The following is an 11,772-nucleotide window of genomic DNA, read 5'->3' as shown; positions in this document are numbered from 1 at the left end:
GCGACATCAATGACATGCTGCAGCTGTGCCACAGCATCTGTCCATTTGGTTATACTGCTGTATTTTATGATGTGTCAAATGAGCATAGTGTTTGACAACTTGTATATTTATTTTTAATTAAATTCACAATGTGGCAAAATGTGACACCTCTTGTCACCAACAGCTGCCAAATAGACTTGATACACCTTTGCACATAGCTCCTCTTGCAAGCCTCCTTCAAGTGCACAGAGAGATTTCCAATAGAGAAAGAGCATACAGTCCACATAATGTGTTCAACCAGGGCCAAAATGTTCCCATATCCTGCATAAGAGCCAAAGCTCTGCCATCATTAATGAAACAGGCAATAAGACCAAGTAAGCATTTCCTGAACTTTTAAGACTTGGATGTGGTGAAATAAACATGTGAGTCTTTAAGTTCTGATGATCTGACTTTGTAAGTTACAGGCAGATTGTTCAGCTGGTACAGTCTCCACATTGAGGCACATCGTGTCAGTCTTGTGGTCACATTCAGACAGGTCAGGGCCTGAAGTGGTGACTTGATACAGTAGCTCAAGAATCATGCATTTTTTATATGTGCGCAATGCTAAATTTGCTAAAGTTAATCAGGCTTTTATTGTTTGTCCTTTTCATGTACAGTGTTGGTTCAAGTTTCCAATGACAAGTCAGCATCTTTTAAATACATATTTATTGATTCATAGTTAAAATACATCGTCACACTCCTTAAGATGTGGTAGCATGTACTCTGGATTGTGAAGATCTCCTGGCTCCTGTGAAGAGAATTAAAAGATTTAGGAAAAGACAATTTACTTTCAAATTTTAACCAGGTTTTAATTAGATACTGACCTTTCTTAGGAAGATTCTTTAGAAAGCTGGAGACTTTGATGTACTGAGAAGGAGGGTAGAAATCAGGTCGCATTGAAACACGACTTGGGATGCGTCTTGTAGGATACACTGTAGTGGGCTCCATGCTGGGTGGAGCTGGAGTAGAGAACAAAACAGTCAGTGATCTATTCAGAAGGTGGTTTATTCAGGTCAACAGGTGAACCACCTACCTTCAGTGGAGTGCGCAGAATGCACAATACGACCGACACCAGCCGCGTCCGACTCAAACCTGTACACTGAGAAGAGGCGAAACAGTCCAGCCAGAGGATATGTACACTGCACTGTCACCCTGCAAGACAAGAGGGATACATTCATAAGTAGGTGAGGCAGGGGTAAATGGCCAAAAGAGTTGAGGTTGAAGACATACCTGTCAATATCATTGCTGGAGTCTGCTGGATTTTTCAGAGCGCGCAATGTTTTGCTGAAGAAAATCTCATTTTCGTACGTCACATACTCCTTGCCGAGCTGGAGAAACAAAGCACGCATTTTTTTGAAGCAGGTTGACTCATGTAAAGATCATTTGAACTGTATAACAGTTACATTAGAAAGTAGCAGTACCTTGATTGTTGATTCACAGGTGTTGAGTGGAAAAGAGAACAGAGCCCTGGTGGCGTCAGTCTCTTTGGGTCCACAGTATTTGTCCATCAGGTTGACTCTCGCAGGATCTCCTCCACTTGGGATGGCCAGAGACAAGTCAGCCACCACAGTCATCATCCCATCAGTCGAACACACTAGAGAAAAAAGGTTTTAGTACTTGTGTCAACTATATGGAGACCACACCTGCCGTTACATTAAAAAAACAAAACAGGATGTTCTTACTGATGAGTTCAGTTGTAGAGAACGGACAAGTCTTGATAGTTGAGCTCTTGACCTCTGATGTTTCATGATCCTGCACGGCGATCTCGAAGGTGCCAAAGAATCCATTCAAAGTAACATCCTATAAAACACATGCAGCTTAAGTTATTGTTCAAAACAACTCATCATAATAAAGAGTTGATGCAACCAGTAAGTCTCCTCTCACCTTGTACTCGTAGCCATGAGAGAAGAGCGGCACCTCGAGCAGCAGACTCTGGCTGTCGTTGCTCATGATGTAGCCGTGCTGGGCTGCCAGCTCTGATGTCAGCAGCTCGGAGCAGATACTGATCTCCCACAGGTAGTCAAAAGGCCGGTGGTCCAGTTTGAAGCTGATGCCAGACTCGGAACAGACGGCATCAAAGACTGGAGGAGCTGTCAAACACAACGGGTTACTTTGCTTCACACACACGTAGGATTGACCAAGTTTAAAAATAAGGTTTGTGACTTACAGACATCAGTTAATGCCATGACTGATGCCAAGTGGTAAAAAGGCTCTTTTTCAGGCAGAACTGTTAGTGTGTAGTTGATATCCAGACTGTACTGAATTGCTGCGTCTTCTTTAGAGAACTAGGAAACAGAAAATACCAGCTGAGCCAAGCAGGATGAAGTTTCCATGTATGAACCAGCAGGACATCTGAAGATTGACTGAACAAATAAATCAAAGACCTTTACCTGCTGCATGACAACAGGATCATCAAAAGGCACCTTCAGAGTGTAGCCATGTATGTTGTTGGGATGAACTACTTTTGTGATCGTGTGACTGCTTGTATCTGTAAATGGAACAGTACATTCGTATCCATTCAGACGAACAGCAGCCAACTCGACGTCTTCAGGGACGTCTCCGAGGTAGACCGTGAACGTGCGCTCCTCTGGAACTGTTCCTGCAACGAAAAGCCATTCAGATTATGGTTGAATTAAAAGGACTAAAGTGTTTGTTAATAGACTTACTGTTTTCAGTGAAAACAACGCATGGCAGCAGGGGAGTAGCCAGTGTCCTGTGAAAGCGAAGTCTGGTGTCAACTTGATCCTCATCCGAGATTTGCTCCAAGTAGAGATCAAATACGTAGTACTCGTAGAGGCCGCCAGACACCACGCTCTGCAAATGGGAAAATGTATCAGGGAAAATGTATTCATTAAAGTGTGCTACTAGATTAGAAGTCCCTTCCACATTTTAAGCAGCTTCCTGACCTTCCTGTATCCTCCTTCAGCATTATAGGGGATGCTGATCTGGACTGTGGCGTTGCGTTTCTCCACAATGTAGCCTCGCTCCTCTGCAACTGCCTGCTCCACAAGTTCACCAGAGACACCAACGTTGACCTGCGTCTCGTGTAGACCAGACACCAGCGGGTGTAGCGCCTCAGGAGTCACCCACATCATGTAGCCGCTGTTGTCATACGAGCCTTCATCTGCGGACATTACACCAGTAATAGCTTTATTTGTTGTTTGTAAAGGGGGAAAAAGAAGCCTAAAAGATAGTAATACTGACGCATGGAGCAAGCAGCCACCAGGTCCACCATGAGCACAACCCAGCTTTGTCTGGAGAACAGAGTTGCATGGACCACCTCTACTGGAACATCATTCACCTGGAGAGAGAGAGACTCGAAAATCAAAACCTGCTTTGGACTAAATGTTATACAAGACAGACATTATGCACCAGTGGTTTACCTCAGTGCTGAATGAGTCAAGTTGTCCATACGGAGTACGAAATACCAGCCTTCCATCGGTTAAGTCAAATGCATATCCCTGCTCATGAGCGTCATTAATGGTCATGGGTGTCGGCTCCTCATCCTCCCTCTGGAACATCACCTGCCAGTCTGAGGTGGCTGAGGTATAAGCCTGGAGAGAATTGAAAGCTCAACATATTAGTACATTAAACAGCCATTGTACTGTATTTGACTAAATGTTAGTCCAGTCCACACATTTCCCCAGAAGGCAACACCAAACATACCGTTTGGACAAACACATCCCAGTCATCCTTCTTTGTCCCAGTTGGACAGGCCACATCACTCCTCACAGACACCTGCAGAGAAACCAGGGTTAGCAAGCATCTGATATAGTCTTAGTAAGATGTTAGATGAATTAAGCTCACCTCCATGTAGTTGGCCTCACAGGTGACCTCTCTGGGAGACCAGGGGAGAGAGGGAGTACAGGTCTTGTTGAAAGCATAGGGGTCTTCCTCTCCTTCATGTGTCACAATCAGGTTGAAGTTGAATGTGAACACTTCGTCATCCTAAAAGATGATAGTAGAAAATTATTATGGCACCTAGCCTGTACAGTAAAACTGTTTTATATGCAATTTGTAGGCACCTTGTTGTCAGTGTGACAGCTGAAGTAAGAGGCTCGGAGCTCCACGTGGCCCGGTTGAGGGCGAACACTGACAGTGTAGCCACACTGAGCTGCATACTGCTCAGTGATGGCGTACACGCCTGTCGCATCTGGAAGAGAAACGGCATTAGTTATTAAACCCAACATGTCCCTGCACTCATCAAATTACAGTATGAACTTCATTTTCAGGCCACACTGGGTGACTTTGATTAGATTCTTGATTTCAAGCTGTGCAGGACTTACCAATAGCCTCAAAATGAGGAGCCGGCCCAGTGTAGGAGAGATCAACAGCTATCCTGACGTAACGATCACGACACTCCATTTGAAGAGCTTCTGCATGAACAAACAAGTTCACATCTGAATATATGTGCCAAGGCATGTGTTCAAACAGACATTTTTTAATTCTTACCATCAGGAATATGATGACATTTTGCAGCAGTTGCCCAAACAAACAGGAGCAAGGTCACACTGGAAGACAAAAACATAAATTACAAACATACAGGTGCACTAATGTCAACTAACAGTTTTTAAATGACCCTTAAAACCTCTTACCCAAGGAAAACCCCAAAAGCCATAGCCACTGAAGTGTTGGCAGTGTCTAAAGCTAGCCCAGCTGCTAGCAAACTACACCTCTTAACCAACACAAGCTAAAGTGAACCACTTGCTTGCTGTATGTTCTGGACAAACTGGCACAATATGTGCTGTTGTCTGCTACACCAGCTTTTATAGTCAGTTTATCCACTCATGAGGTTGAAAAGCAATTCTAACCTCATCACCTGCACCTGATTGAGAATTGGCTTGATTGCTAATGAGCTACATCGACCAATCAGAGGCCCTCAGTTGTTACAGCCACATGTGTAGCTCGTTAGCAATCAAGCCAGCTTTCAATCAGGTGCAGGTGATGAGGTTAGAGTTGCCTGAGGTTCATGGGTGAATAAACTGACTATTAAAGCTGGTGTAGGAGACAGCAACACATATTGTGTCAGTTTTGCCAGGACATAGTCTAAGCAAGTGGTTCACCTTGGCTTGTGTTGGTTTGCAGGTGTAGTTTGCTAGCAGCTGGGCTAGCTTTAGACACTGCCAACACTTCAGTGGCTATGGCTTTTGGGTTTTTCCTTGGGTAAGAGGTTTTAAGGATCATTTAGAAGCTGTTAGTTGACATTAGTGCACCTGTATGTTTGTAATTTATGTTTTTGTCTTACAGTGTGACCTTGCTCCTGTCTGTTTGGGCAACTGCTGCAAAATGTCATCATATTTCTGATGGTAAGAATAAAAAATTGGCTGCTAGAACACATGCCTTGGCACATTATATTCAGATGTGAACTTCTTTGTTCATGCAGAAGCTCTTCAAATGGAGTGTCGTGATCGTTACGTCAGGATCGCTGTTGATCTCTCCTACACTGGGCCTCATCCTCTTTTTGAGGCCGTTGGTAAGTCCTGCACATCTTCACTGCTAACTACAACCAGGGGTGGGCTTTAGTTGAAAGTGCACACTCTTGAGCTACAGTGGCTTTTAAACCTTATTTCCTAACACTGTCCTGTTTAAATGGTCAGATACTTAAATCTATAGCTGAATTATTTCACTGACTAAGGAGTGCAAGAGCTGTGTTGGGAGTAGGCAAAGTGAATTTGATTTCTCTTCCAGATGGGACAGGAGTGTACGCCATCACTGAGCAGTATGCAGCTCAGTGTGGCTACAGTATCAGTGTTCTCCCTCTACCGGGCTATGTGGAGCTCCGAGCCTCTTACTTCAGCTGTCACACTGACAACAAGGTGCCTACAAATTGCATGTAAAACTTGACTTTTACTGTACAGATTAGGTGTTGCATCCTGTCATTTTCTACTATATTTCAGGATGACAAAGTGTTCACGTTCAACTTCAACCTGATGGTGCCACATGAAGGAGAGGACTATCCCTATGCTTTGAACAAGACCTGCTCTCCCTCTCTCCACTGGTCTCCCAGAGAGGTCACCTGTGAGGTCAACTACATGGAGGTAAGCTGGGTTACATCTTGTAATATTATTCTGAGAATTTTCAAATGTTTGCTAACCCTGGTTTCTCTGTAGGTGTCTGTGAGGAGTGAAGTCACCTGTCCAACTGGGATGAATAAAGATGACTGGAATACTGCTCTAAAACCTGTAGGTTTAAAAATCTTAATCTCCTTCTGTGCAGTCAAGTTTCACTTTTTTAAGACTTTGAATCTCTTCCCAGACACATAGCTCCACCACTTCAGACTGGCAGGTGATGTTTCAGAGAGATGAGGAGCAGTTGCCACCCATGAAGCTCTCTGAAGCTCGTAAACAGGGATATATGTTTGACTTGACTGATGGAAGGCTGGTGTTTCGTACTCCGTATGGACAACCTGACTCATTCAGCACTGAGGTAAACTACTGATGCATGCTTTTTGTAAAGCATTTAGTCCAAAGCAGGTTTTGATTTCTGAGTCTCTCTACAGGTGAATGGTGTTCCAGTAGAGGAGGTCCATGCAACTCTGTTCTCCAGACAAAGCTGGGTTGTCCTCATGGTGGACCTGGTGGCTGCTTGCTCCATGCGTCAGTATTACCATCTCTTATGCTGTGACTTCTTTTCCCTTTAACTGACAAGTAAAGCTATATTATGTCCACAGATGAAGGATCATATGACTACAATGGCGGTTACATGATGTGGGAGACTCCTGAGGCGCTGTACCCGAGTTTTGAAGCCCCACAACTCAACATTGGTCTCTTTGGTGAACTTATGGAGCAGCCAGTTGCAGAGGAGCGAGGCTACATTGTGGAGAAGCACAACGCCACAGTCCACCTCGGCATCCCCTATAATGCTGAAGGAGGATACAGGAAGGTCAGGAATGTGACTTGTTTGGCTTGTTTTACCTGTACTGTAAGTATTCCTTTACAAATGACATTTGTCTGTTTTCAGAGCTTTGTGTCTGGCGAGCTCTACGAGTTTTACGTATTTCATCTCTACTTGGAACAAATCCTGGTGGATGACGACCGTGTAGAAACCAGGCTCCGACTTCACAGGACTTTGGCCACTCCCCTGTTGCCACGCACCGTTCTCACCGAAAACCAAACGGTTCTTGACGAGCACATGTTCACGGTCTACCTCGGTGACTTCCCCGAAGACGTAGAGTTGGCTTCTGTTAATTTGAACGGACAAGAATGTACACTTCCGTTCACAAACATGTGCAGCCCCAACATCACAAAAGTAGTTCATCCCAACAACACTCATGGCTACACTCTGAAGGTGCCTTTTGATGACCCTGTTGTCATGCAGCAGGTAAAAGGTCTTTTTTGGACGTAAACTTGAGTCTTACAACTGTCTCTTGAGCTCAGTGATAATTGTTTTATGTCTCCTAGATCTCTGAAGATGCAGTTCTTCAGTATGGGCTCGACATCAACTACACACTGATGGTTCTGCCTGAAAACGAGCCTTTTTACCACCTGGCATCAGTCATGGCATTAATTGATGCTTGTAAGTCACTAACCTTATTTTGAAACTTGATCAATCCTACTTGTGTGTGTGAAGCAGAGTTAAACATTGTGTTATATTTGACAGCTCCTCCTGTCTTTGATGCCGTCTGTTCCGAGTCTGGCATCCGCTTCAAACTGGACCACCGGCCTTTTGACTACCTGTGGGAGATCAGTATCTGCTCAGAGCTGCTGACATCAGAGCTGGCAGCCCAGCACGGCTACATCATGAGCAACGACAGCCAGAGTCTGCTGCTCGAGGTGCCGCTCTTTTCTCACGGTTACGAGTACAAGGTGAGAGGAGACTCATTGGAAGCATCAACTCTTTAATGTGTGTTTAAAACATGGCGATCACGGACTAAAATGGATGTGTTTTTTATAGAACATTACACTGAAGAACTTCTTTGGCATCTTCGAGATCGTCGTGCGGGATCATGAAACATCAGAGGTCAAGAGCTCAACTATCAAGACTTGTCCGTTCTCTACGACTGAACTCATTCGTAAGAACATCCTGTTTTTTAATGTAACAGCAGGTGGGGTCTCCATATAGTTGTACTAAAACACATCTTTCTCTAGTGTGTTCGACTGATGGGAAGCTGACTGTGGTGGCTGACTTGTCTCTGGCCATCCCAAGTGGAGCAGATCCCGCTAGAGTCAACCTGATGGACAAATACTGTGGACCCAAAGAGACGGACGCCACCAGGGCTCTGTTCTCTTTTTCACTCAACACCTGTGGATCCACAATCAAGGTACTGCTGCTTCCAAATATCCTTGACATTTCACATTAATTGACAACACATCTGAATGTCCTATAGATGTCACCTTTTGTATCTTTTGCCTTCAGCTCACCAGGGAAAATGTGACCTATGAAAATGAGCTTTTCTACAGCAGCAAGAAGTACCTCAGTTTGAATGATGATGCTACTGAGAGGTATGTATCACCATTTATAGTGTGAAGTGCTATACAGCATTAGATTGGTAGCTGTAAGTATGGTCTTATCTTACAGGGTGACCATCCAGTGTACATATCCTCTGGCTGGTCTCCATCGCCTATTCTCGGTGTACAGGTTTGAGTCTGACGAAGCTGGCATCGGCAGCATCATCCACACTCCGCAGCCAGCAGGTACAGTAGTTTGTTTACCTGTTGGATGTGACCGGTTATCACTCAATCATATTGGATTTTGCACACTTCTCCTTTCTTTCTCCACTGTAGGTCTGCAGAGTCCCACCATCAAGCCCACTACAGCACTTAAAACCATGCCTGCTAGACGACCTCTCCCATACATGCATCCCAGCCACCCCCCTGCTCGCTTCATCAAGGTTTCTAGGTATTACAATCTTGTCGGTGGCATGAGAATAGGTGAGAACTCCAACATTAAAAACTCATATTTAAAGAGCTGAAGTCTCACTTTTTGTTAACTTTGTTTTGACCATCTCTTCACAGGAGCACAAGGACCCTTGCAAACTAAAGTAAATGCTTCCCTGATTTTGAAGGAAGTGTAAGTTTACATTTTGACCATTTGAAATTTAATAAAGCGGTTTTCTTAAACAAAAGTATCAATTGTATATTTGGCCAACACCTACTACAGACACAGGAAGTTGTCACTGTACTAATACAACTTTAGATACTGGTATACTTCATTACTCCCACTATATTTCAGAGGGAGATAAAGTACTTCTTACTCCACTACATTATCAGGCAGCTATAGTTGCTAATTGGCTTGCAGATTATGTTTTTAGAACAATCGGGTATGAAACTACACTAACAGTGAAGTAGTTAAACTTGGCTCTACCTAAGGCACATGGCAACTAGTAATTATTAGTGTTGTAGCAATACCTTGAATATTGCATTTCAGTACCACAGGGGAAAACTGAGGACATACAATTTTAAATAATGGGTACCTGTATATCAATAATGGAGAATTGAAACAATTTAGAATATTCCATATCAATACTTGGTTATTTTTGACAACACTAATTATATCCTGTAGTGGATTACAATAGTATTTTTACTTTTACTTAACATCTGAATACTACAGTGTAGCCTGATTAATGTTAGGATGATGCACCTGGTCACTTTTAACTTGGCATGCCATTCAAGAACACTACTAAAGGGGGAATATTTAACCCTCTGAGACCGACTTTACTGTCTTTCAGAGGCTGTAGCAGGTAGTTTTAAAGCTACAGTGAAGATCCAGATATAAATATCACCTCTGACCTAAAGATATGAGAATGGGTTCTCTGGGTACCCACGAGTCTCCCCTTTACAGACATGCCCACTTTATGATAATCGCATGCAGTTTGGGGCAAAAAACATGCAGTTTGTTCACCTATTCTAAAATAGTGTATTTGAATATTTATGCATACTGGGCCTAAATGGTCTTGGTGTTGCATAAATTAGGTATCACTGTAAAGCTGAGACTCTTGTGGATCCAATGAGCCCATGTATGTTATTCCCCATAGTAGCCAATTCATTCTAGTGAGATCATTTTTAGAAATTTGCCCTCACTGTATAAAATGACCTGTGGTGACCGCTAGGATAATCACAGCCTCATGAAACTTTACAGCCACAAACTAGAGACCTAGAGCATTCAGAGGATGGATGGCTTTCCTGGGTTTATTGACAATAAGGGGGTTTCTGAGCAGTTTACACAACAGAAGTGTTCGCCATCCAATCACTGAAAAATGGAATTCATGCAGAAATCTCAAAATGACAAATTGTTTGATACCAAATCAGTGGCTTTTTCTATGGTGTTCCTCAAGGTCTTGGTGTCTTAATGTGATATTTTGGAGGGATTATTGATCCTTTTTTATCAATTCTTGAGTGGTAAAAAATGGTTAAATTTAGCACAAAATCTGAGTAACAAATGGTATCAACCCAAAAATTGCTGCAACAGCTTATGAGACATAAGTGAGTATGGTAATGACCATCATATACTTCTATCATGTTTTAAGCCCTTTTACACATTCACAATTTATTTTAATTCATTCATGTTAATTTCTGATTTATGACGAGAAGAACTTACTACTGAAATACTACGGAAAAAACAGTCCTCAGAGTTGGGGAACATTGTCAGAGCACCAAAGCAAAGAGCCTGGCTGAGGTTTGCAGAAGACCATAAGGATTGGACCATAGAGGACTGGAGTAAGGTCATCTTCTCTGATGAGTCCAATTTTCAGCTTTGCCCAATACCTGGTCGTCTAATGGTTAGACGGAGACCTGGAGAGGCCTACAAGCCTCAGTGTCTCGCACCTACTGTGAAATTTGGTGGAGGATCGGTGATGATCTGGGGGTGCTTCAGCAAGGCTGGAATCAGGGAGATTTGTCTTTGTGAAGGACGCAGGAATCAAGCCAAAGTACAAATTTGTCCTGGAAGAAAACTTGCTTCCTTCTGCTCTGACAATGTTCCCCAACTCTGAGGAGTGGTTTTTCCAGCAGGACAATGCCTCATGCCACACAGCCAGGTCAGTGAAGGTGTGGATGAAGGACCCCCAGATCAGGACCCTGTCATGGCCAGCCCAATCTCCAGACCTGAATCCCATTGAAAACCTCTGGAATGTGATCAAGAGGAAGATGGATGGTCACAAGCCCTCAAACAAAGCCTAACTGCTTGAATTTTTGCGCCAGGAGTGGCATAAAGTCACCCAACAGCAATATGAAAGACTGGTGGAGCGCATGCCAAGACGCATGAAAGCTGTGATTGTAAATCAAGGTTATTCCACAAAATACTGATTTCTGAACTCTTCCTAAGTTAAAACATTAGTATTGTGTTTAAAAATTAATATGAACTTGTTTTCTTTGCATTATTCCAGATCTGAAAACACTGCATCTTTATTGTTATTTTGACCAGTTGTCATTTTCTGCAAATAAATTCTCTAAATGACAATATTTTTATTTGGGAGAAATGTCAGTAGTTTATATAATATAACAATTTTCATTTTACTCAAACACATACCAATAAACAGTAAAACTGATAATTTTGAAGTGGTCTCTTAATTTTTTCCAGAGCTGTATGTGTGTGTGTATAAATATATATGTGTGTGTGTGTGTGTATATATGTATAAATAATATATACATGTACATGCATGTATATATTATATATACACATGTATATGTATATATATGTATAAATAATATATACATGTACATGCATATATATATTATATATACACATGTATATGTATATATATGTAAATATATATATATGCATATATATATTATATATATATATGCATATATATAT

The 11,772-nt window shown here is 42.5% G+C and overlaps 2 protein-coding genes across 2 annotated transcripts; one reads left to right on the top strand and one right to left on the bottom strand.

The window, feature by feature from the left end:
- Positions 1 to 669: 669 nt before the first annotated feature.
- Positions 670 to 4,779, bottom strand: LOC141760758 (uncharacterized). Its single transcript, XM_074623823.1, has 19 exons — positions 4,614 to 4,779; positions 4,471 to 4,529; positions 4,305 to 4,394; positions 4,044 to 4,171; positions 3,826 to 3,966; positions 3,685 to 3,756; positions 3,402 to 3,572; positions 3,223 to 3,319; positions 2,925 to 3,142; positions 2,685 to 2,832; positions 2,409 to 2,617; positions 2,186 to 2,303; positions 1,903 to 2,108; positions 1,701 to 1,818; positions 1,440 to 1,612; positions 1,249 to 1,346; positions 1,052 to 1,170; positions 843 to 977; positions 670 to 766 (listed from the first exon to the last, which is right to left on the bottom strand). The coding sequence occupies exons 1-19, from the start codon at positions 4,634 to 4,636 to the stop codon at positions 720 to 722; spliced, it is 2,370 nt and encodes a 789-aa protein (XP_074479924.1). The 5' UTR covers positions 4,637 to 4,779; the 3' UTR covers positions 670 to 719.
- Positions 4,780 to 4,970: 191 nt separating this feature from the next.
- Positions 4,971 to 9,082, top strand: LOC141760757 (uncharacterized). The gene is made up of 18 exons (XM_074623822.1): positions 4,971 to 5,181; positions 5,266 to 5,324; positions 5,402 to 5,491; positions 5,707 to 5,834; positions 5,916 to 6,056; positions 6,129 to 6,200; positions 6,274 to 6,444; positions 6,518 to 6,614; positions 6,689 to 6,900; positions 6,979 to 7,338; positions 7,419 to 7,533; positions 7,618 to 7,823; positions 7,912 to 8,029; positions 8,106 to 8,278; positions 8,374 to 8,459; positions 8,536 to 8,651; positions 8,742 to 8,888; positions 8,973 to 9,082. The coding sequence occupies exons 1-18, from the start codon at positions 5,159 to 5,161 to the stop codon at positions 9,029 to 9,031; spliced, it is 2,373 nt and encodes a 790-aa protein (XP_074479923.1). The 5' UTR covers positions 4,971 to 5,158; the 3' UTR covers positions 9,032 to 9,082.
- Positions 9,083 to 11,772: the final 2,690 nt, after the last annotated feature.

Source organism: Sebastes fasciatus, chromosome 22, assembly GCF_043250625.1.
Source record: "Sebastes fasciatus isolate fSebFas1 chromosome 22, fSebFas1.pri, whole genome shotgun sequence".
Lineage (NCBI taxonomy): Eukaryota > Metazoa > Chordata > Actinopteri > Perciformes > Sebastidae > Sebastes > Sebastes fasciatus.
Note: the sequence above shows the minus strand (reverse complement) of the source record. Positions and strands in the feature narration are given on the sequence as shown.